At 39.7% G+C, this 25080-nt stretch overlaps 1 protein-coding gene across 7 annotated transcripts in view; it reads right to left on the bottom strand.

Moving 5' to 3' along the window:
- Window positions 1–827: 827 nt before the first annotated feature.
- Window positions 828–25080, bottom strand: part of mymx (myomixer) — a 57259-nt gene continuing 33006 nt past the window's right edge. For 5 of the 7 annotated variants that reach the window (XM_015057344.1, XM_015057347.1, XM_015057348.1 and 2 more), the window contains 23 exons: window positions 22806–22936; window positions 22611–22707; window positions 21024–21173; window positions 20739–20888; window positions 18620–18876; window positions 17060–17195; window positions 16784–16978; window positions 15898–16050; window positions 14898–15115; window positions 14455–14638; window positions 14220–14375; window positions 11894–12217; window positions 11576–11695; window positions 6183–8042; window positions 5265–5384; window positions 5109–5183; window positions 4942–5028; window positions 4778–4869; window positions 4579–4664; window positions 3791–3854; window positions 3523–3707; window positions 3124–3276; window positions 828–3054 (listed from right to left, as the gene is read on the bottom strand). In XM_015057344.1, the coding sequence (XP_014912830.1) occupies window positions 2789–3054; window positions 3124–3276; window positions 3523–3707; window positions 3791–3854; window positions 4579–4664; window positions 4778–4869; window positions 4942–5028; window positions 5109–5183; window positions 5265–5384; window positions 6183–8042; window positions 11576–11695; window positions 11894–12217; window positions 14220–14375; window positions 14455–14638; window positions 14898–15115; window positions 15898–16050; window positions 16784–16978; window positions 17060–17195; window positions 18620–18876; window positions 20739–20888; window positions 21024–21173; window positions 22611–22707; window positions 22806–22936 (5259 nt within the window). In that variant the 3' untranslated portion in view covers window positions 828–2788. The remainder of the gene's footprint in view (window positions 3055–3123; window positions 3277–3522; window positions 3708–3790; window positions 3855–4578; window positions 4665–4777; window positions 4870–4941; window positions 5029–5108; window positions 5184–5264; window positions 5385–6182; window positions 8043–11575; window positions 11696–11893; window positions 12218–14219; window positions 14376–14454; window positions 14639–14897; window positions 15116–15897; window positions 16051–16783; window positions 16979–17059; window positions 17196–18619; window positions 18877–20738; window positions 20889–21023; window positions 21174–22610; window positions 22708–22805; window positions 22937–25080) is intronic. The other 2 variants (XM_015057345.1, XM_015057351.1) reach the window with 2 other exon arrangements.

The following is a 25080-nucleotide window of genomic DNA, read 5'->3' as shown; positions in this document are numbered from 1 at the left end:
TTTGCAGAAGTATGTGATAAGTGTTTCCAGGTGCACTTCTTAAACCCTCCCTCAGATCTGCAGGCTTACAAAGAATCATGTCATACTTCTAATCCTCCTCATATAATATTCCAACATTTCTGCTGCTGTCAGAATCAGCACAACCACCAAAACACGGAAACTGCTTTCTCTGACAGTTTAGCTTCACTGCCCCAAAGCTGACCTCTCCGCTACGTTAAATCTTTTCACTTTCTTTGCAGATAAGTGACAAATATGGCTACATGTTCTGAAATTAAAGTAAAATATTTATGGCATTTGAGCTTTTACAGCGTTCTAACACTCTTTTAATTGTAGCTACACTTTAGCTGCTCTGAATTTTTGGATGTCAACAACAAACAGCACTGCTCACCAAACCAGTCAACAGCTTACGCCAGTCTCCTTCTACAGTTTTTTTTTCCAAAGTAAACATCAAAACTTTTGAGATGCCCAAATTAGTCATTTTTCTTCTCTACTGTAACTAATCCAAAGGAGACACTGAATATTTTGCAATGCTAAGCAGCATTAGTTTGCAAAGGCTTTATGAGTTGAATTCATTATGCAACCATGTCCACAGAGAGCGTCTGGTTCCTCAGCTTTAAATGAAGCGGCGATTATTTATGTTTAAATCACATCTCTGAATGGGGTCATGTTTTAATACGCAAAAAGATGGCTTGTGATGTGGAAATGTTCTTAGCTTTGCCGACCTTTAATCTCTCGTTTCATCTTACGGCTTTTCTTCTCAAAGTAGTCCAGACAGACATGACAAAAAAAAAAAAAGAAAAAAAAAGAAGAAATTTTTGTACCACAAGTGTGTCAAAAATTAATCTTTAATCACAGCAAAAGCAAAACCTTGTTTTGAGTTTTATTAAGTATTTAGTCTTTGCCTCAGAAGGTGGAAAAAAGTAGTTAAATCACACGAGATCAAACAGTATCAAACTGTGAATTCATAATTGAGGAGCAGATAAAATGCAACGTAACTGAAGGCACTGAGAGCTTAACGTATTAATATTTAGGTTAACATAAAGGGGAACAGATAACCCAAAGCACAACAGGGAGAAAATGAAAAGAAATGTACAAGAGTGATGATCAAAAACAATCAAAACAGTTCCAGAAGTTTACATAAAACCATCATAAATGTGAAAGTCAATTTCAACCTTTAACATATAAACAACAAATTGATGCAGAAGTTTAATTTATTGAATATTTTCTCTGATCCACACAAGATCAAAACTATACATCTGGTTGAATTCAAAGCTTTTTTTGAAAATATAAAGAGGCTTTGGATATTCATGTCATGTATCCATGTCTATGTCACCCAAACTGTCAATCTCTGATTTTTTTTTTTATAATGTTCAAGAACAAACACAGGAAGATTGAATAAACAGTAAAAAAATGTTTGCAGGATGGAGATCGCCATTTTAGCTGAACCATCTCAAAAGGTTAAAATTTGAGTCTTAAGTCAATTTTCGATTCTTTAAGATGACTCCAAACAGGCTTCAGTGTGGTGGATGTGCCTTGTGTTTCAATAGGTTTTGGTTGGTTACATGATTGTATTTCTGTTTGTAAAGCACTGTGAAATACCTTGTTGCTGAAATGTGCTAGACAAATAAAATTTAATTGATTGATCCTTTTTTTCAGAGACCATTTTTTTTAAATATTATAAAGAAAATGCAGCTTTGGAAGCTAAAATACGTTGGAGCAAAGCTCCTTCACATGCTATTGGTTGGTGTTTGAAAGACAGCCAATCAACGAGTGCCGTTCATTTTCCTTGGTGCTGATTGGCTATACCCAGAAGAGCGGAAGTAAGATAGACAATGGATGCTAGCTTCTGTAGTCATGCAAAAACAGTTTCCACAGATCATAATAAGCCATATAAAGGTACATTTGTGTTTCAACTATTAAAACAGGCATTTAGGAGCGTTTTTAGAGTGAGTATCAAGTGTTTGCAACTTTTAGCCTTTTGCCGGCAGTCCCTAGCTCCCACGAACATCAGGGTTTCGAGGACGGCTGTGGTTTCTCCGCAACTTGGTGAGCAACATTTATTGACATATTAGTGAGGGTGTATGTTTAATTTTGACAATGCAGTGGCTCAGAAATCAGCTCAAATTGCACTCTGAAATCCATTAAAGACCTAAAATAATGACATTAATGCCCATAATGACATTCGAATATTGCTAATGGTGTATGTATGTATTTTGGAGCTTGAAATGAATGAATTTGGTGACATTTTCTTTAATTTTCTATCCAGTAGGCAGCAGTACCGTTGGCAGTCCAGTAAACCCACTGCACGATGCTACCACCATACTTGACAATTTACTTTTTGTTGAGCACACAAAAAATACAGAAAATGTTTAAACTTGTTAATCCAACTCTTGTTTTCTGAAATTACTGAAGTTGAAAGCTGCATTATCCTTCCATCTTGATATAAATCGTTTAAAGAAATCCTTCATTGTCCTGAATTAATATGACATTCATATCAGTGATGACTGTATGTACACTTCTGAGTTGAACTGTAAGTACACAGTGCACACTTTGCAGCGTGTTAGCAGTTGTGTTTTTATCCGACTGAAAAAGAGACGGATAAAAAAAGAGACTCATAAAACAGGTTATTTATAATGACTTTTAAGGCTTTGTAGTGATTTATCACAAACGCATCAAAAACATAACTAGGATAAGTGTTTTGCTCATAAATATGGTCAGTAGTAGTGTGTTTTTATTTAAATGTGCACTGCACGTTAGAAACTATCTGTAAAAACCAGCATGTATACGCTCAGGGCTCTTTTTTCCCAAAGAACTTTTTAAAGACAGATTTGTTGCGAGGTCGCGGGAGGCTCGAGTAGCTTTTCAGAGCAGAGTCCTTAAACACGTCTGGCTGCCATGAAGGTGAGGGCAGCACTGGAGGCTCCAGACCTCTGCTTATCGACGAGCTGTCTGCCGAACTGGCCCCGACCACCAGAGTCACACAGTAGTTGGATCCTTTTTCCACCCCTTCTCCTCCAGGAGAGTGTTGCATGGGTTTAATCTTCTGGTAGGTTGCTGAAAAATAACCAATATTCAGATTGAATGTGATAATGATAAAATTCAGGCTAATCGAAGCAATCTAACCTGACGTAAAAGAGTGGGAGCGGTGCTTGCTGCTGAGCCAGTTCTGGCTGCTGGTTGCAGGGGAGTGAGAGGAGGAAGGAGAAGTGTTGTCTACAGAAAGTCTGTGAGTCACTGTCTGCGTTAAGCTGCATTCATCATCATCATCATCATCATCTGTGGGGGTCAAATGAGAGCAGAAAAGCTGAGTAAGAAGAGATTTACATTTACTGTAAAAACAAACCCCCTTAGCAATCATGTGACACTACAGCTATTCAATGTGGAGTGCTTCAGCTCCACCTAGTGGCACCTGCTATACCTACAACATCCAGCATATTTATTTGGCTGGGGGTGAGTTCAGACACATGCAGGTCATGAATGTTATGCAGATGTCTCTTTTGGTAAACAGTTCTCCACTCTTACCACAGCAGCCTGGATCCAAGGATGAGGTCTTGGACTTCTCGTCCGCTCTTTGGCTCTGGAGCATGTGACTCTGCTCTCTGGTGAGAACTACAATTTCTTTGGTTTGATCGCTGCTCTGCTGTTTCAACCTTGGGAATGTGTGGGTGACTTTGTGCTGGGAATGGCAGAGTGTTTGATCCTGGCATCTAAAGCATAAGAGCGGGGTAACAGTCAACATGCTGCACAGAATGTTGGCATTTTATACAAATTGTTTTGAACATTATCTTACAAAGAGATGGGAAAGGCTTGATCACCAGGAACATTTGTTGGTGAAGACATGAGCTCACTTTGACCTTTGACAGAAGAAAAGGTCACATCAGTTATTCACTATAAACACAACTATTAACTTAAAAAAACAGAATGTAGTACAACCCACATAGGATTTTTAAAAATATTTTGTCATGCTCCAACCACAATTTGGGTGGATTATATTGAGATTTTATGTTACAGATTAACACTAAATAATGCATAATTGTGTAAGTGAAAGGAAAACAATAAATTAATTTCAAAACAACCTCTGAACAAAAGTGTGGTGGGCATTTGTATTCCAGAAAGAAAACTTGAGAGGGTGCAAAGGGTTTATGGTAGTGGCAGCAGGATAACGACCCTAAACATACAGCCAGAGCTTTACATCAAAGCATATTTATGTGCTACAATGGTCTAGTCAAAGTCCAGATCTAAATACTATGGAGAAACTGTGGTAAAACTTAAAAGCTAATGTTCACAGATGCCTTCCGTCAAATATGACTGAGTTTGAGCTGTTCTACAAAGAAGAACTGACAAAGATTTCAGTTTCAAGATGTGCAAAAATTGTAGAAACATACCCAAAAAAACAAGTGTTTACTAAAGTGACAGCAACAAAATTGAATAAAATAAAATGTTGAATCATCTTCTTTCCACTTTATTTGGTATTTTATGTTGATCTATTACGTAAAATCACAATAAAATACATTAATGTGTGATCATGATGCGAAAAATATAAAAATATGCTTTTCAAAGCCTCAGTATTATATTTACCTGTGCTTGCTTGTATTTTCATGATCCACTTCTTCATCAAGAAGCGGGAGGTGGTATTAAACAAGTATTCAGACCCGTCACGGAGCCTGAAGACCAGAAACGATGGCGGTAAAGAAAAACTTGCAGCGCATACGTCTCACTATTTGCCTTTAAATCGGTGTAATTTGCAATGACAACTTGGCTGTTTGCCCAGGATTACCGTAGTCGGAAGCAGTTGGGTTTTTTGGTGTAGTCTGGGGCAGCCGAGCACTCAGCTCCCATGAGGTTCAGCGGTAGACCGCATGCAGAGCTCTGAAGCACAAACTCATTATTAGTCACCACATGCCAACTGCTTTACAGATATCATATCTGCTTTCTGCTTACGCGCAGTGTATCCTTTCTGTCCTGGAAGAAGCACAAGGTGTGTCTATATAGGACAGCGTGGTAGGAGTTCCAGCCTCTGGAGGCAGCCTGTGAAAATAAGATAAGACCACATGCTGCTGACTCTGGGCTTTACATCTGCTGACTATGTAGGCCTAAACATTTCTTACTTTCTTTCCTCCCAGCTGCAGCTTGTGCTTCCTCTCCAGAGTTCCCTCCATAGACTGATGCTCCGGTTTTCCACTCTACATGGGTTTGAATTAAAAACCACATTCATGCAAAAAGATCAACAACAAACAATATTTCTGCTCAGGTTTCAGTCTTACTAGGATGAAACAGCGCCCTCCTGTGGCTACTCGTTCTTGAGGCTTTGCTATGTCTTTAAGATTTTTCTGGCAGGCTTCGTTCAAACCCATATTGACTGAAAGGAGACTCATAGACTGGTTCTGTAAAAAAACAAAATAATGCACAGTCAGAACATTACTTAGGTTTGCTAAAGTTAAGAGACAGACTGGCACAGTACAGATGTGTAAATATATATATCTTTCATTGCAGTAATAAAATCTCCAGAGCCAAATCAATATTTTCTCATGAACTAAATCTCATTTAAAAAACTGTAGAGAATCCAGGATGATCCAAATATTGTGCAGAATAATAGTCAAACATCTCTAGATACGCTGACCTTGTGAAATGTTATAGAAGATTAAGTTTTAAAACAACCGAAACATTCAAAACACTGATTTTCTTTAAATCAAAACTTAAAACACACCTGTTTAGAGTTGCCTTTGATTAATAAAAATTGGAATATTGATCAATATATTTAATGTATATTTTGATGATGGCATTTGACAAAATGTAATGTTTATTGCTTGTTTCATAATTGATTACTATATTAACCAATTGTGGTTAATATAGTAACAATAGGTTAGACATAACTTGTTAGGTTAACTTGTTAAAATGTGCTACACAAATAAACATTAACAGTAGACATATAAATAACTGTTTAAAATAATTATTGATTAATTCTGGATTATTTTCCCCTCTGAATAAATTGACTCAAAGTAAAGTGACATGACCCAACATCAATGGCTTTAACTCATTTCTTGGGAATCTGTTAACATTTTCATTCAGGAAAATTAGACTTCAACATAAGCTGTTTTTAACCTCCGAGAACAAATTTGCTTCTAAAATAACTTTACAGTGTCAGAATGGTGTCTGAACCATACTTTAAGAAGCAAACTGACCTGTGAGTACGTGGTTAGCTCCTCTCCTTCCTTCATCTCCTTCTGTTCTCCCTCTTCCTCCTCTCTGTATTGGTAAACGTATCTCGGATTGTCGCCGACATCTGGAAGCTTCACCGGATCAGACGCCGTCTCGTTCAGCATCACTGCAGTCTTGCTGGCAGGTTCCCTGTTGGGAAACGCCGCCCAGGACCTCCGGTCCGCTGTGGCCAGAGGAGGGAGGTGATCTTTGGAGCTCTGCCATTTCTCATAACCCAGACAGTTCTGGATGTGGGGGGGCAGTTTGAACTCGGCTATGAGGAGGTTTGGTTCTGAGGCGGTGACCAGGTTTCTGTAGAGAACAGGTGGCTCTGTGACAGGAGGGGAGCTGGAAAGTGGATCTCCGGTTTGGTTCGGCTGGTACATAATGTCTGAGCAGATGCTCTGCCTGTAGTTGGTATTCTGTTTCCAGATGTCCTCCAGTTCTTCTTCTTCCTCCTCAAACTGCTGGTGGTCGACGTGGACCGGCTCTGTGTTAATATTCACGGATTCTGGGGATGAACTTGAGAACGCGGCATAGTTTTCTCTTGTAGTCGGGTCTATGCCTCCCACCTCAAGGGAAATAAGTTTCCCCACCACTCCTTTAGGCCGGGGCTGATCCGGACAGGGAGCATCAGTGCAAAGCTTGAAACTGCTGGAGGTGGAGATGCCAGAATCTACAGAGTCCTGTCGAACGCTGACGCTCATCGTTGACTTCAGATTCACTCGTACAAGAGAAGCTTGGTTTGATTTCAGCCGAGCACTGTTTTCATGCTCACACTGGGATTTTGTGCATTTATGGAACTGGTGTCCATTCAGGTCCCGGATGAGCGTATGGACACTGAGACACTCGTGTTTATGCGGGACTGAGCAGCAGTTATGGACTTGGTTCATGTAAATAGGCGGCTTTGAAGGCGGACTGATTTCATTTGTTGTAGATTTAGTATCTGATGAGATTTCGTCCTTCTCCTCTGATCCGGCACAAGGGTCTTCCAGGGAAGATGGTTGTAAACTCACCTCCTCATCAGGCAGATCTTTTGCTGCAACTATTAACTCCTGTGTTTCAGAAGAGCTAATTTCACTTCCTGTGATGGCCGCCAGGACGTGGGTCTGTCTGAAAGAGCTCAGAACTGTTTTTCTTTGAGAAAGAGGGTCAGAATATGTTGCATCTGCTTTTTTAGACTCTGGAGGGGCAATTGTGATGATTTCCTGAATGCTGGGGATGAGGGTCATGTCTTTTGGCAGATCGAAGCTCAACACTGAGCCCAAAGAGAGGACTCTGCAGTGGCTTCTCCCAGGAGCCTCTGATGGGGAAGTCGTTGGTCCGGATGATACAGCGTACGGAGTGATGCTGTTTTCACCTGAACACTCTGAATCGATGTCTTTCAGAAGAGGGTTTTTCATGTAAGCCCCAGTGCCTGCAACATTTCTGTTCTTCTGTAAGCTCTTTTTCCTCTGACCTTCCTTCAGCGGCCATGTTTGAGTGTTATACGTGACCGTCTCAGAGTCATACTGCTGCATCCCACTGGTTTGCTCATCCACGTCCAATATTCTCTGTATTGTGTGTCTGCGCTCGTCTCGCTGCCTTTTCCTCTTCTTGCTCATCCGTTTGAGGCTGCAGAAGATGGAGCTGCTGCCGCTTCCCGTTGTGGAGCGGAAGCCGACGTTGGTTGTTTGTGGGTCAGTCACAGGAGAAGATTGTGAAGAGCAGGAAGAGGAAGCGGACGGCCATAGAGTAGGGGAGTCTGAGGCTGCAGAACGGCTCTTTAGGCGGGGAAGGGTGATACTCTCGTACACCGGGGCCACAGCCACGGTGTTGTCCTTAACATGCAGGTAAGTACTTACCTGTGAAAAGACGGAACAAGATTAAATGCATGACGATGAGCGGATATTTACTGAATGTGTCCTTGCTATGTCTTGTAAAAGAAGAAAAGAAAAGAGAACTCTTTTTAGTAAAAAGAAAAAACTGAAAAATATGTCATGCTTTTATATTCAGACCCATTACCTTTAGAAACCCCTCAATAAAATCTAGTGCAGTCAATAACGACCAAATGTCACAAAGCTAATAATGCATCTCTGCAGAAATTAAGCCCACAGCAGTTGGTTAGAGAACATTAGTGAACATATAACCATAAAAACAGCATGATAACCAAAGAAAGAGATGGGGATAAAGTTGTGGAGACATTTTACACACGGTTAGATTATGACACACTGTGTATTTAAAACAGTCCAGAGTAGAACATTACTTAGAGAAGCAGCTAAGAGGCCCATGGTAACATTCAACGCTCACTGTCAATAGCTGCATTTCCATTGGTCATATAATTATGCAGTTTGAGATTTTAAAAATAGATTTGCTTAATGGAAACACAGAGATTAAAAAAAAAGAACTCTTATTTTTCGATAAACGTTTTGGCACTACGGATGATGTGTTTTTGTTCTTTGGCTGTAACAAAATTGATTTATTTCACAAAACTGCAATGGAAACTCTTTGCTTCATGTGAGTCACATAATCAACAGCTGGATGTTGCCACTGAGACAAACCACAAAGAAGAAGACAACAGGAAGTAGTTGGAGGATGATTGTATGCCATATTTTTTTCAGTGACTTCAATTGCATTTCTTTTTTAATGGAAACGCCACAATTACAAAATTGTGTTTTTTTTAGGACATCAGAGTATTGACATAGTTTTGGGCACATTTGTAATGGAAACACAGCTATCTTTACAACTGTTGATCAAAGTGTTTCACATCTCACTAACAACTATAAACCTGCAAATGGAATAAAGCTGTAATAAAATAAATAACAGACATTTAAATGATTTTATGGTTTACACAATGCAGACATGTGGAGGTAAAGTATTTCTTATTCCTGGGGACCATAGTGAATACTCAGTCATCTCTATGTTACAACTTTGATTATTGAGGAGAATCTGCCTGGTTGATTGAACTAGACTATTTAAAACCAAATCTGCAGAAAGGAGGACACTTCTATCCTGGGCTCATTTTTGAAGAAGATGCTCCAGTCAGATGAGATCAAAGTGTAACATTGGCTGGAAGAAAACATGTTAGAGGCTGCAAAAAAATAGTCTGAGATGCAGATTCATTTTCTAGCAGGATAAACACCCTGAGATCAAAGCACAGAACACATTCAAATTCAAAATCTGAATTACATCAAAAATCTGTGGTAAGATGGAAACAGTTTTTCACAGATGCTCTTCATTCACAACTCTCTTTTATCACATAATATCCCAATAAAATACACATAAGTTTGTGAGTGTAAAGATACAAAATGTAAGAGTAACTTTGCAAGGCTCTGTGTGGTTGACAAAACTTTGAGCGGCTCAAGCTTGATGTTCAGTGAAATAAAATATTTTGGAGAAACACTCAAAGAAAACTCTGGATTAACAAATATTTATGAAGCATACAAAAATGTATAAAAAGCACATGACAGAACATGAGTCCAACAGCAGACTCAGGATTTAATCAAAATCATATGTGTCTGCATATGTCGTCATACGCAGCTGTAATGCCCTGACCTTTCAACTCTGTGACTAATCTCTTGTAGCTGCATAAGCTCCAGACTATAAATCATGTAGTGCAGTCTGGGGCCTTTCTGAAAGGTTCAGCACCAGTTCTCTTGTCTCATGACGGCAGCTCCACCGGCATGTGGGACACACTCCTACTGGGAGCCATTTTGGAGCTGAGGATGAGGTCACTCGTTTCACACAATCACGGCAGAGCCGGGCGAGAGTCAGACCTGAGCAGGTTTACATCAGGCTCATCAAAGGCAAGAGAGAGTTTCTGTCAACAGTCGCAGCAGGGAGGAGACTGTATGTGCTTTTCTTACTCATCGCTCACATCGTTTCTGTCATCACCACTTTTCAGCTTTTTATATCTAGCCTCATTTTACAAGTAAAAATCCCCCCAAAAACTTTTAATGACGAGAAAAAAAAAAGTTTGGTTATCTGCTGGGATTTCACCCATTGATTTGAGTTTCTAAGAGACGAGCTGAAAATACAACACAGGGAGACTTTACTACTTTTTTTCCCCAGATTAGGTTAGCTAACACCTGAATGAACTTGTCCGGCCTGCTAACGAACAGTTAATTTGATTCAGGTGTGTTGAAAGAAACGAGGCACCCAAAGGTAGCAGGAAAGTAGCTCTGAGAGATTGGACTTTTGAAGCCCTTCATTAGGTCTAGGACAGTTAAACACAAAGTTGATAGAAATTAATTTAATTACAAAACCCTAAAATATAGTTTTAGCTACAAGATGAGATGCTAGCTTGATTCAAATTAGCTTTAGCGGAAATGTGTTAATGAAAGTTAATTTCTGTGTGAATTAGAAGAGCTGAATGTTGGCTTCATCAGGGAGTCACATTTCTTTAATCAACTAGAATAATGCCCAAGCCAGTAATGTAGGCAGCAAAAAAGGCTGATATGTTTGAGATGTTTCTGCTTCAACACACCTTTATCAGCAGCAATTTTGTCAAAGATAAAACCAGAAATAAAGGATGGGAGTAAAACATCCTCCAGCAGCAAATTTGCTTGAAAATAGAGTTAAGAATTTTTGTAGGTTTCAGCAATTTAAGGCTTTTTAAGGCCTACATAAGACCACTGGGATTTAAATGTCAGACCTACACAAGTCTGTTAAATCTGCATGTATTTAAGATCAACTAATGCCTAAATTTTATTTATAACTCAGCAGAACCCTTGGAGGAGCAGCTTGCTGGTGAATGTTTTTGTCCAGCATGATTGAGCACCAGGTCACAAGGCAAATGGGATAAATAAATGTCCTAGAGATCAGATCATTGACTTTTTCAATCCTTTGAGATGCTGTGATTAATCTTCAGGAAGATAGTGAGGGAAAGAAAAGCTCTAATGAACCAAGAATGCATCGCACTCAAGCAGGATTTGGACCAGAAGCTGCGGGAAAGAGAAACAGGAGGAACGGCAGCAATATTCAAAAAGAAACGTCAACACTGGAATTATAGATGCTTTGCTTAATCTTGCTGTATTTCTCAATAAAAGCCTGCAAAACATATATGTTTATTATTCAAATACAGCATAAAGAGGAAAAATATAAAGACTCAAAACAGACTTTCATTTTCAAACAATGAATAAAGTTTACTTATTCAGGGTCTAAACATTTGCTGCACTTATTCATTTTAAAATCGATAAATTTTTTATTATTAATCTTGTCTTCGGTTTTATATTTGCCTTGCAGAGGAGCTAAAACCACTGGGTTGTTGAACATTTTGTATCTTCTAGCAGGTTAGGAAAAAAAGCATGCTACCCTCAGGAAACAGCTGCACACTGCATGCAGTCTCGGCACACTTGGAGACGGTGCATGCAATCCCAGTTCACACTGCGCAAATTACCTCATCTGCGCTCTGCCGATAAATCTTTTTCTTTCGCTTTAAACTACCGAAAGTATTTTCCAAAATCCCCTGGCAACGCCTCCAAAACTTTTTACAGGCAGAAGACTGAGGCACTGCGGGCTGAGGGAGAGAACGAGGGGAAAATATAAAGTTGTGAATGCCAAAAGAGAAAGGAATGACCTGCAGTACAGAGAGGGAGATCCCATGCAGTGTTGTTGTAGAAAAGTGATCATCGAAGCCTGAAAGCATCAAAACTTTCCTCTTTTCTTTGAACAGATCATGTATGTTGGGTGATGTTTTGTGTCGAGTGCTCCTCACCCTGTGAATAGGCTCGGAGGTCTCCTTCAACATCTCATCTGTCCCAGCAGGGAGGTCGAGCACCTGCACTTGGCTGTCCTCAGTGTTCCCAAAGCTAAGAATGAGGTTTACAGCGCCTCCAACAGGTGGGCTGCTGCTCTCCTTCACCAACGTAATGTTTGCTTTGGGAGAATCGCCTCGTGGGCCGATCCTGTTCATGATTTCATACCCATCTTCCGACATTTTCCCTTCGCTCTCTTCGTTGCGTTCAGCTGCATTTGTTGTGTCGTCAGAGGCCCTGATGGCATGTGATTGTTGGAAGATTTCGGGGTCAGCAACCAAACTCTGTGTGGGAAGACAAAGACGAGGGAAATTTTTACGCTGGTGCAAGAGAACCCAGTTTTAGGTCTTACAAAGAATTCCAGACTAAGTTTCCAGATTTCTCCATCGTTTATGTTAAAACAAATAAAAAAGTTCCCTATGAATCCAGATATTTCTACAATAAACAGCAACAATAAGAAAGAATATGGATAAACAAATATGACGTTTGAGATGTGAACTTGGAATGTCCTTCTTCATGGGTTTCTAGGTTGCCATGTGAAGTGTTGACCTTTTTGATGCATCACATCTCAGACTGGTACTTGTTTAGTCTTGTTCTTTGTGTAATATTTGTTGGCGTGATGATTCAAAATAGGTCAAAGTTGGTCAGAGAGTCACTTCAGCCAGTAATACTGTTCTTAATCAGTTGATTTTAAAGTGCTGGCCGTCTCCAGTAAGGCAGACATGACATGTGAAAGGGGCAAAATTGCAGATCTTCATCAGGGTTCATTGCCATCAAAGTGTAAATGTGCTTGGTGAAGAGGAAGAGGCCCGACAATTTCAACTGCTTGTAGATGACATACTGGAGTGAAAAAAGTCATGAACACGCTTTTAACATAAATTGCAGAAGATGACAAAGTTTATATTCTGCATTCTGTCAGTTAACACAACCAAAATAGAGCAGCGGAAAAACCACGTTTAAAATAGCCAGTTCCAGAACCAATTCTTCTCAATGTGTTATTTTACCAGGGTTCTGTATGACTGGAAAAAAAAACAAGGTACAATTTAACATTAAATATAAACTGCTAAAAATTTGTGATAAAATGCAAACAGGTGCAATCAGTCAATCCAAATGAGCAATGACTACGATAAATATAAGTCAATTTCACTTTTTTTTATTGGCCACATGTCCTAGTAGAGCAGTGAAGCTTTAAGTAATTAACTTCTCTTAATCAAATATAAATGCTCAATTGCCCATATAGTTGCATTCATTCAAAGAGCATTGGGAGTTAGCAATGTTTGCAAGTTCTTGTGCTCAGAAACTGAGGTTTGGCAGCAGAGAAGCTAGCAAGCTAGCTAGCTACGTTAGCATTTATCCTCCATGTTGTGGCTTCATGCTCTATGCTTCAGGTCTTTGTATGTTTTCAATGGACACCAAAATAAACTTTGATGGCGTACCAAAGATTACAGGCATGTTCTTATTGAAGAGTCACCAGACTAGCTGAGTGAGCTAACTGAATGGGGATGTTCACAATGCGGTGTGCTCTGAAACAGAGATTTAACAGAGCAGCTAGCAAGCTAGCTAGTTAGCAACTCTTGCATTTAGAAAAGTGCTATAACACAGGTTTTGTTTTTCAAACAATACTCGACTAAACTTTTTGTCCAATTTCCTTTGTTTTGTGGTTAAACTATTACATGGAAGATCACCTTAATTTCAGCCTGGGTAAAGCTTAATCACACAAACATGACATGCAAACTGGTCATGTTTGACATATTTTCAAGTAAAATTTCAAGTCTTGTTTTACATTTTAAGTTGTTTGAGATGAAAAACAAACAACCTCATGTTGTGAAATTTTCTCAGCTTGCATATTTTGTCTGCTAGTCTTTCACCAAAATTAAGATAACAAAATTTTCTAACTTAGCATTTTTTCCCCAACACTTCAAATATTTTTTTTACTTTTATCTAACTGCAGGACAAATAGCTTAATTGCAGATCTACTGTATTCAGGGGATCTCAAACTCCAGTCTGAGGACAACTTTTAGATGCGCCTCTCCTTCAGCACATATGAATCTGATAATTAGATCATTAGGAAGACTCTGCAGAGCCTGACTGCATGCTGAGGTAATTCAGGCATTTGATGGAAGTGTGCTGGACCAGTTTGAAAGCTGGAGACAATCAGCCTACGAGGGTTGGGGCTTGACATCCCCCTATTCATGCCCTTATTGAGCCTGTTTGGGTTTTGTCATAAAAATGGAGGAGGTACTTTTGCTTTTATTTGGACAAACTCCCACCTAGCTGCTAATTTACCTCTTTAAATGAGTTCCACATTGTTGCCTCAGAGTAAATGTTATCATGTGAGGGTTCCTCTCTGTTCTGTTTGTGAAGCCACTGTTGTTTCTGAGCTCTCCAGTGCACTGAGATCCACCCAAGCATGCTCCTCAGTTCCTCCATTCGTTCCTTCACCTGCAACACATTTCCAACTCAGAATCATCAGCCACCTCATGCAGACTGTAGTGATTTGGTAGAGTCTATATCTGCTCACCATCTGTGTGAGATGGTGTTCTTTGTTTAAAAGAGTCTTTGCTTTGGCTGCCAGCTCGTCAAACTCGTTAAACTTTAGCTCGATTTGGATGTCTAGCTCTGCCGCCAGTGGCCGCTGTCCTTCTCTCCTGAGGTGCAGGGCAGTGTCTGAGAAAATGCGTGACCTAGTGTCTTCGGTCCATGAGCTGTTCAGAGGGATGCGTAAGAAGAGGAGGTGGTGTTAGGAGACTGGGAACAGTAAGAAACATGAGAATAAGCAGACTCTCCCTGATAGGAAACACATTCGTTGGCCTGTCACACCCAGGAAACCTGCTTTATCCCTAAATTCCCTGCTCCCCCTGAGGCAAGAGCTTGACAGAGAGAACATTCTGTTCTTAAGCAAATGTTCCCAAAAAAATGGATTACAAATTGTAGCAAAGACGGGGATGTTGACATCCTCCTTACATCATGGCGAGGTAGCTCCTGAAGAAGCCCTGGAGCTCCACAAACTCCTGCAGACGAGATCTGTTGTCCATCACGCTCTTCCCCAGTTTGCTCCAGGCCTGCAGTGTAGACTGGGTCTTCACCTCGAATGTGTATGCTTTCTCCGGACACAGGTCCTTCAGACGCAAAGCCTGGTTCTCCATCTTCTTTACATCCTCCTTCATGATTTCATAGTCAATCTGCAGAAAATCACCGAGAGGTTCTATCATCTCTCATCAATCCTCCAATCATTCAAACAACCTGGACTGATTGTTCCTCTGACTATGACCTCTTTGTCATAGCTCCATGCATATTATTCTACTTGAGGCCCATATGTGGACCATATGGGCCTCCACGTTATAGGTTGCCGTCTTGACCACATTTTTACTCCATTTTTTGACGACGCTGTAATTAATAGTGTTCAGGGCTCTCTGGGAGCAACGCTTCATGAAGTTTCTCAGCTACAGCAAGCTTCACCAACGCTGAGTTCCTGCATGCCTGTCTGCTGATGCAACAGTTATTTCTGTTTGGGAGATTAGGTCATTTCTGCTCTTCAATCAAATCAAGTCCTGACAGCTGAATGCATGTGTGTTTGTTTTGCGCGTTTGATAAACACAACGTTGGCCAACAAATGAGTCACGCAAAACTCTACCATCCCCGTCTGAAACTCTGCTTACCCGACCAGATTTACCCCCCAAAACATACACACACACAACACACTTTTAGAGTTAACAGAACAATGACTCACTGGAGAACAAACATATAAATGCAGTGTTTTTATTAAATCTTTGCACGCACCGTGTGTACGTGTGTGGCCAACATGCACGGCAGCTGATAGGCAAAACTAAACATAGCACAAAGTGGTGCAAACAGGGCACAGTTTTGCTGCAGAGAAGAAAGCGAAGCTGATTTTTCCAAAAATAATTCTGAGTTGTGTAATCAGTGATGAGTCATTTCTCTTTTCTGCATCTTCCTTTCTTACCTCCAGGTGGCCCAGTCTGTCCTGGAGCGGCCCGAAGCCGCAGCGGTCTGGCTCGCACTGCACGGCCATGTCTGTCTCCTTCTCCAGGATCTCCAGGCTCAGCTCCTTGCTGCTGCACAAACACTCCTCCACGCACACCGCAAGGCTGGCATGCTGGAGAGGCAAGAGGTCCTCATGAGATGGGACTGTCAGTAAGGCAGTGAACTTTAATGCGTTTTACAACAGGAGCCACGAAACGTAGCACATTTTTTCACACGCCAACCACAAACTTTGGTCTTTTCATTTATTGGGATTTTATTTGCCAACTCAACAACAAAGTAGTGCATTATGCTGAAGGAGAAGGAAAATGATGCATAGTTTTCAAAATGTTATACCAAGACATTAAAAAAATCTATGGTGTAGATTATTCTCTTTATGGAGGTAACTTTTGCTGAAAGTTTGTTTTTTAGCATCTCTTAATTTTTCTATATTGGACAGAATAGAGAGGGTCTGAGGAAAGTAGTTTTCTAACATATCTGATTGGGTTTTGGGTGAAACTGAGCATTTAAATTACTCTAATTTGTGTTTTTCTATAACATAAAATCCTATATGCAAATTTTAAAAGTTTAAATGGTATGAACACAAATACCTATAAAATTATGTCATGGCTTCTCCGTGAACATGACAGTTTTATACATGTGCCAAAAATAAAACAAATCCAACCAAAAGTCCTTATTCTAGGGCAGAGTGCTTAAAACAGCGGTTCCATTACAGATCATAGAATCTGAAAATGATTAAATGCCTATTAAGCTGTAACATTTGGATCTAATCAACATTATTTAAACCTCTTAAAGCATAAATGTTAAATGTAGCTCCTCAGTTTAAGCACCACTCCTCCTCGTCTAACCTTGCTGAGCAGTTCCCGGATGGCGTGATCGTGGCTTTGTGATCGACCTCTTTCCCTCACAGTGTCGTTCAGCATCTCCACGGCCTCCCGCAGCTCTTCCACAGGGTCGCCCATAGTTTCTATCTGATTGTCTCCAACACCGCTGCTTTGGAGCCCAAGTAACGTAGGGACTGAGGAAATGTCACTACGTAGAGGCTGTTAGACGCATGAAAAATTGAGATGTTTCATAACGTGAATATTACTCAAGATAGCGTGATAATGTTCGACGTGTAATACCTGATTGAGATTGTATTGTCCTCCGATGAGCTCCTGGCTCTCGTCCAGCTCCAAATGCTCCAGAAACTCAGTCAGCATGCGTGTGTCCTGCAGCTTTGAGCTCTGTAGGGTCAGGGCACTGAGCACACAGTGATACCTGTGCAACACAAATCGCACCAACATGGTTTCACCAACAAGCTGCTCCTACGTGCTCATCCACGCTCAGAAGAACCACATAAAAGACACAGAGGTCAGCTCACAAGATGATTGTTTCAAGGCTCCAGCGCTGCTTATTTTATCAATATTATCATGTGAGCATATCCAGTACCTTACAGCACAAAGCTTGCATGTGCTATGATGAAGGGATTTGCTTTTTCTAGAATAAATTAGCCTTAAATCTCTCTTTTTTTTCTTTTAGCATTAAATAATGACATCAGCCCAGGTGTTCCACAGCTGCTTAGTGTCTCTGCAGAACGCTTCACACTTTTCTTTTATTGCAGCAGCTTAGCATTGCATAGCTGTAAAACACAGAATAACACTTATACTATAATTATTGTAGGACAGTTTGACACTGTTGCTCTTAAGGTTATTACTAAAACTTTCTTTTCTATGTTTTCTTTCAGTTAACATCTTCCTCACTGCCATGGCGAGAAAATAAACCTTGGATGATGCCCAGTTTTTTTTTTCTTCTTCTTGTAGCCATTTGCTCATTTTTAAGAATTGATACACATTTGGCTTATTCAATGATGGGCATGTTCTCTTGTTTTTATCATTTTTAACAGAGGCCTCTGTATCACATTCTAAAATAAAAGTTACTAGATAGCTTGATCAATTAAAAAAAATATAATTTGTTTTCCAGCTTTTGCACAGCTGGATGAGAGGTGCAGATAAGAATAATCCTGTATCTGCACCGTTGGTCTCCTGGACTAAACAAGCGGTAATCTCTGCCCGATCCAACACTCCCACCCTGGAAACACCTAAACTGAGACATTTCCATGCTTTCATTTTCTTTGCTCAGGCTGGTGCACTTTTTTCCAGAGTCTGACCTTCTGTTTATAGACACAGGTACTTCCAGAAAGCCTGTCAACATCGTTAGGTTATACTGTGAACCTCAATGACAGGCTGTCCTTCAAACTACTGCCAAAGCGTAAGGCAACCCGTCACAAACTAAGTGGTTGACTCATAAGAACAAGCTGAAGTTATGGAGCAGGTCTTCCAACATGCTACTTGATACACAGTTAATGAGAACATGGAGAATTTTTTTTTTTTTTTTTTTTGCCAATCTGGATAAAGTTTCAGGTTATGAGATCTGTGGGTAGGTATATTTTCTTTTTTGGTCTATAGGGCAACATTATTTGTCTTGCGTTTAAACTGGGGAGTTTTATGAGTAAATCCTTCCATGTTGAATTACAAACATGGCAAACCCCAACCTGTGATGTCTTGGAAACACTGACATGCTGTATTTTCTGTGACTGGCAGAAACTGCCAGCATCATTCATCCCTGATGGGTTCAAATCCATAACATGAATCTTCCATGATGACAAACGCCGGGCAGCTCACCTCGACCCCTGTAAAACTTACTTTCTCTCCAACTCCTCCATGCGCACTGCCAATCCCCGTGTGTGGGGGTGACTGTGGCCGTGAAGGCGGTCCACCTCCTGCCTCAGAGCGCTGAGCTCCACGCCGCGAGCTGCCACCTCTTTCTCCAGCAGGCAGCTCTCCCTCTCGGCCCGGCTCATGGTTTCGGGGTCGCCGGCGATGGCGGACGCCTTCATGGAAAGCTCCACGGACTCCAGCCAGGCCTCCAGGCTGCCGAGGGCTTGGAGCACTTTCACAACCTTAGCCGAACAGAAGCAGAGGAAATGTTGAAAATGTGTGCAGAATAGCATTTGTCAAGATGGAGAGGCTTTCTTTCTTAAACATTTAAGAGATTTAGGTCAGAGTTGAAAGAAGAAGATCGCAACAGCATCAGTAATTATATGTTTTATAATAGCAGGCTTCTTATTTGAAGCAAAGCTCTAAATTAGATTTAACCCATAATCAAATTAAAGTATTTATATCTCTCTAACTATATTCCATTTTATTATGTTTCAGCCACAAACCTCAGTGTACATTATTGGGATTTTATGACAACACAAAGTACTGAATAATTGTAAAGAGATACAGAAAATATCATGGTTATAAAAAATGTACAAATGAAAATGTGAAAAGTATGCCATGCGTTTGTTTCAGTCCCCTTTAATTTCCTGCCCTTAAATAAAATCACAAATTACCGAGTAAAAAAAGTCCATTAGTGTGTAATTAAACCGTATCCAGGCAGCTGTCCTGTGAAAGCCGCAGAGGTTTAGTGAAGAAACAGAAACATGAAAACCAGAGCGGCAAAAACTCAAAATCTTACCAAGTATTTTCTATTTTCTAATGCAAACATCTTAGGATGTCTGAAATAAAGCAAAGCTAACTTGCATGTAACCTTTCATTAAATACAGAAAAAAATAAACAGAGCTTAATAGAAGGCAATACTTGAAGAAAACCTGCTAGAAGCTCTAACAGACTAAAGACTGGGGCCCAGAAACGTGTGACGCAACCCAGAAATACAATGGAAAGAATCAGAATGAAGCGTGTGTTCAAAATGGTCCAGTCAAAGTTCAGACTTAGATCCAATGGGGAATCCCTGTTTAAAGATGGTCTCCATTCAGCTCAAGATATTTTGCAGAGAAGAACTGTTAAAAATTTCAGACAAGATTTGCATTATTGATAAATGCTACAAAGTGTTGGCTCAAGAGAATGGGGGCTGGATAGAGATGAATGCCACACTTTTCAGGTTTATTTTCTAAGTAAGTCAGAAACCTGTGTTTCAATTTATATACTTGTGCTGAATCCTATGAAAACATGCAAATTTGTGGTTGGAACCTCACAAAACCTGAAAAAAGTTCAAGCAGTAACTATAATTTTTCAGTGTACTTTATAAACGGTTGTAAATAGGAATGCGAGCAATTAATCGAATTCCGACTAATAGTTGATAAATGTTTATTAAAATAAAATTAGTTCCAATTGATTCGTTAATAATGTGCGCTTTCACCTTGCTTTATTGTTGTACTTTGGCCCCCATCCAGCAGAGGGCGCCGTTAATCATACTTAAACAGAGTCAGTTGAAGCAGGGATAAAGATGGCGGCCATACCAGAACGAGAAAGAGAAACGGTCCAAAAAAGAATCCGGTTAGGATGCAAAATGCTCTTTATGCGGTTCTGTTATAACATTAAAACACCCGACAAGCTCCTTGGGTTAGCAATATAACTTATAGCGTCATTTCAGCCGATCTGCATTATTCTTTTCAACTTTTATTTTTTTATTCAGCAGCCTAAGAGGTTCCTGTTTTGTTCTATTTTACAAATATGTCTCAGTTTAATAAATGTGAGAAACTATCAGTTGAAACAAAATAATGTTAAAATTTAAAAGAAGGTAAAAAAAAAGTTCGCTCATCAATTAATTTAGTTGACTGATGATCTGTATAAATTTTAGACTAACTCATTAATCTTGGGTCATAACTTGGATCCCTAGTTGTTATCATACCTCTCTGAATCAGCACCAAACGGTGGTAGAACCGATCCAGAGTAATCTGTCCTGATGGTAAATCTTCCTAGAACAGTATGACCTCAGAGAACAATCTGTTCAAGAATTATTAAAAAAAATGAATCTCACTCTGAAGCCCAGCTTCTCCGAGGCCTGCAGAAACACAGCATTCCTCTGGTGCCTCCTCCTCAGTTCTTCCCACAGGACTTCCAGCTGGCTGAGGAACTCCTCAATCCTCGCGCTGCCTGGGTGCTGTGCACGGACCAGCCCGTGACCCTCCTGAGGAAGGCGTTTTCAACACATGAGTGCAGGTGATAACTCAGAAACCTTCTCACAACAGATGTCAGAACGTCGACTAAAGATCTGCACGTTGCCATTCAGTGGCTGCTCAGGCGTTAAAATGCCTCCGTTTACCCTTTTGACCACCTCTATCCTGGCTCTGTTGTTGAGGATTTCTTGTTCGAGGGCCTGTTGACACCTTCTGGCGGCCTCCAGACCCTCGGAGCTCGCTATCAAACACACCTGTGTTGCCACGGAAACGTTGTCTTTCAGCCAGGACAAAGTCTGAGGAGGAAAGCAGAGAGAAGAGGGTTGGATGGTGTCAAAAAAAAAGACACACACAACCTGTAACTTGGCTACCAAAAACAGAAAACAGTTACTATGATGTTTTTTTTTTTTTTTTTTTTGTCTTTTTCACTTTTATACCACTCTGGCTTAAAAACATGACTCTAATTTGCCCTTAGGTGTGAGTTGTGTGGCTCTGTGATGGACTAGTGACCTTTCCACAGTGTACCTTGTCTCTTGCCCAGTGACGGCTGGAAATAGTCATCAGCAAGGACAAATATATAGACGACTGGATGACTGTCCTGCAAACATTACAGAGAAATAAAGCTTCCTACTGATAGGTTTAGTGCTGGAAATGACTAACATGGAGCTCTGCATTGGCTACTTCAATCACGAGACACTGGGAATTGGCTTTCTTTATTGTTCGTGGTTGAAAAGTATTGCCTCTTATGTTTCTTTGTCTTTATTGTCATCTGATTCTGGCAATTTAGATTTATTCCTAAAAGGAAGTTTTTTTTACTTCTTGTTTTCTTCTCTGTGAATTTTAGCTTGTTTTGTATCCGTGTACGTCTTTCCCTTGGTTTGTCACTCCTCTGTGTCTTGCTCAGTTCTCTTTGTTTACAGTTTTCTTTTCTTTTCTTTTTCTTGTTTTGCTGATCTGAATCCCCCTGTTATTCTCCACTGCATGTCCCTCTCTCCCTGTGATTCAACTTTGTCATTAAGAAATCTGAACACTTTTATGACCGTCTCGCTCTACATTTGGGTTTTTACAAACCAGATTATGACAACATGTATTAGAATTTATTTTAACGTGCTTTTACTGTATTAAAAGTATCAATGACTTTAATCCAATCTATTTATCTGGTCTGCTTCAGATATTCTGAGAAAGGCCATCTGTTGGTTCTTAAAAGTACGATTTATAGTGAGGAGTCATTCTTTTATTACAACTTTCTTATTTAAAGTTGTCTTATTTTATTATGATCATCTTGGTGTCTTAAAAGTTTAATCTTGTTTTCAGCATTATTTTGATTTCATAGTAAATTAATTATCTGTCTAGCATTATTTATTTGGCTTATGGTGAAAAGTTGGTGTTTCTTTGCTGCTTACGTTTGTCTCTGGTGTTTCTTAGTTCTACATTTTTTGTGGCATTTCATTCTAGCTGTCCGATAATCATGTTTCGCTGTAACTGGTTGTCAACCAATCAATTTAAATATAGTTCACATTTCCAGTGAGCAAAATAAATATTAACTGTGGCAAGAATCTAAGATTAGAGCACTTTCTAAATCAACAGTCTCATTTTATGCATGCATGACAACTAATCAAAAAACTGTGCAATCAGCTCTGATGTGTAGAAGCAGTAATTATATAGTGTTGGGATTTGTATGAAGGCAGTTGCAGAAATAAATTTTTAGCTGCATCTGAGAGAAATCTGATCACCTTGTCTGCAGACAAAGTGAACTTCTGGAGCTGCAGGTGAAGCTGTGGGTGGCCCCGGTGGCCGGAGGGAAGCCTGGGCTCCTCTCTCGGCTTTCTGCTGCAAAGAAAACACAGATGCGTGACTCCACTTATGGTTAACTTCACATAAAGACATTTCCTTGTGTCATCAAGAGAGAAGTCAAGCACAACAGTCACCTTAGTTCATGTCTGCTGACGGCTTCGTTTACGCCGAGTGAGTCATTTCCCTCTGGTGAAGAGCTGTGGTTCACTGATTGTTGCTCGTCTTGTTGGCTGCTCCGAGTTTGACTGTGGTCGTCAACGATACTCTGTGGACAAAAGAGTCAAACTTTCTGTTGCCAGAAAATCTCAAAGAGCAAAACCTGATTAAAAAAATTCATGAAACAAAAATAATTTACATCTCTGCCAGTCTGGAAAGTTTTATAAAACCATTTCCAGGGCTTTGGGCCCACAGGGAGAGTCATTATCCTCTTAGGTAGGAATCATAGAACAATGACGAAGCTTTTCCTATTGCGTAAGGAACACGACTCATTTATCTAAAACATCCTGATGACCCTCGACTTTTACAATGACGTTCTGTGGACTGATGAGACAAAAGTGAAACTTTTTGGAAAGTGTTTGTCCAGTTACATCTAGTATAAGACTAAATATATTTTAGAAGAACATTTAAGTGCCAGAGCAATAAAAACTGCTCTCTACAACAAATTCCTGAGGGAGAATGTTTGGGCAAACACACTTGAGAAGTCCATCTTTGAATGTTTAAAAAAGTTTTGAAGTGACATAGTCAAAGTCTGGTTCCAAAAATCTAGATGCTGATGCCCCCAAATCCTCAAGTATAGCTGAATTAACACAATTCTGCAAACAAGAATGGATCAAATTTTCTCCACTGAGATGCAAAAACTTACTTCCAGTTAAAACAAACACATCCATATAGTTGTTGACCAGTTGTTTGGATAGATATTCCCCTTTCATTAATTAGGTCACAACATGTAAACAACATTTTGTGTTTACTGGGGTTATTTTTATCTGAAAAGTTTACCTGGAACATTAAGAGTGATTAAAACATGAAAAACAAAGGGGGAAATTACTTTTTCACAGCTGCTAAATAATTACTAAAGGCTTCAACAAATTCACATAGCAGGAATATTATATTCTCTTTCAGTTTCAGAGAAGTGTTTCTGATTGCTAAAGTAAATTTCATAACGTTGCTGAAGGCTGTGCAGGAAAACAAATCTCTCAAACAGTACATTAAGAAGTAATTGTTGCTCTATTGATCTTTATTAGCTTCCCTCTCTATCCTCTGCAGGGCTCCCCTGTTTGCCATTTTTGAATGAAATTATATTATGAATGAAACCAAATTAGCAAACATGCGCTGTGATGATGTAAAAGAGACACTGCAGATGAAACGGATCGTGTTCATCTTGTGAAACACGCAGCTGTGTTTATTCAGCATTAAGCGATTTCCATAACTGGTCACTGTTACAGCTGTGCAGCCGAGTTTTGAACAAGGTCAGTGCCGTGGTTACAGCCTCTACATGCAGGAAGACATCACCAGCCACTGAACCACTTTTACAGCCATCTCTGTGTGCTTAGGTTGACCAGGGATCTCCACTGGACTTTTTAATGAGACCTCCATGTTTCTCTAGCTCAGAGCGCACTTATTGTTGGAGCAGAAGAAAACCTAAAACTGACAATCTAAAATTTTTTACTAAGTGCTCTGGGAGCAATTTTGACTTATACAAACATGCTTCTTTTCACTTCTAGTCAGTTCTGTTGAAACAAGCTGTTTTGGTAGGATGTGGTTTATTACTTTGGAGCTAATTCCTAATTTTGAACCAAGAACCTTATTTCTGCGAGTGACGGCAATAAGAACCAATCCATCAAACTGCCTCTTATCGTCTTTTAAATTATTTGCACATTCACCATTGGCTATCTTTTTTAAATATATATTTTTTATGGCTAATATTGATTACTGATGGATATACATAAAGTAAAATGCACTTCTAATTCTAGAATGATTTTTATTTGATTGGGAGGTTTGGGCCTGAGCGTATTTTTAAATTCTTGCATGAACAATATGGTTTTAAATTAACTAAATTATTTTAAAATGCATTGCAGATTTTTATTTTTCACATGAGCTCGAATGTTATCAAATAAAATAGACAAATCATTTTTGAAATACATTTCACAGTCATTTTATTGGCCACATCACGTTTCCTCGATTTCAAGATGCAAATGACTTATTGTATAAATGAGACCTAAACTGTAACTATTTTGATCTAAATATCCTTTTCAGAATATATTGATCATTTAATCTCATAAAACCAAACAAATTGAGACTTAAATTTATGATTTGTTCCCGTCTAATGCACTTTCAGTGAACATAGTTGGTCGTCATCATTGCCTTTTTTTACAATCTGTTCTAAAAACAACCATTTCAAAAAACAATTAA

Source organism: Poecilia latipinna, unplaced genomic scaffold (assembly GCF_001443285.1).
Source record: "Poecilia latipinna isolate Pla-1442-1.1 unplaced genomic scaffold, P_latipinna-1.0 Scaffold1455, whole genome shotgun sequence".
In the NCBI taxonomy this organism is placed as follows: Eukaryota; Metazoa; Chordata; class Actinopteri; order Cyprinodontiformes; family Poeciliidae; genus Poecilia; species Poecilia latipinna.
The sequence above is the reverse complement of the archived record's forward strand: the minus strand, read 5'-3'. Positions and strand labels throughout refer to the sequence as shown.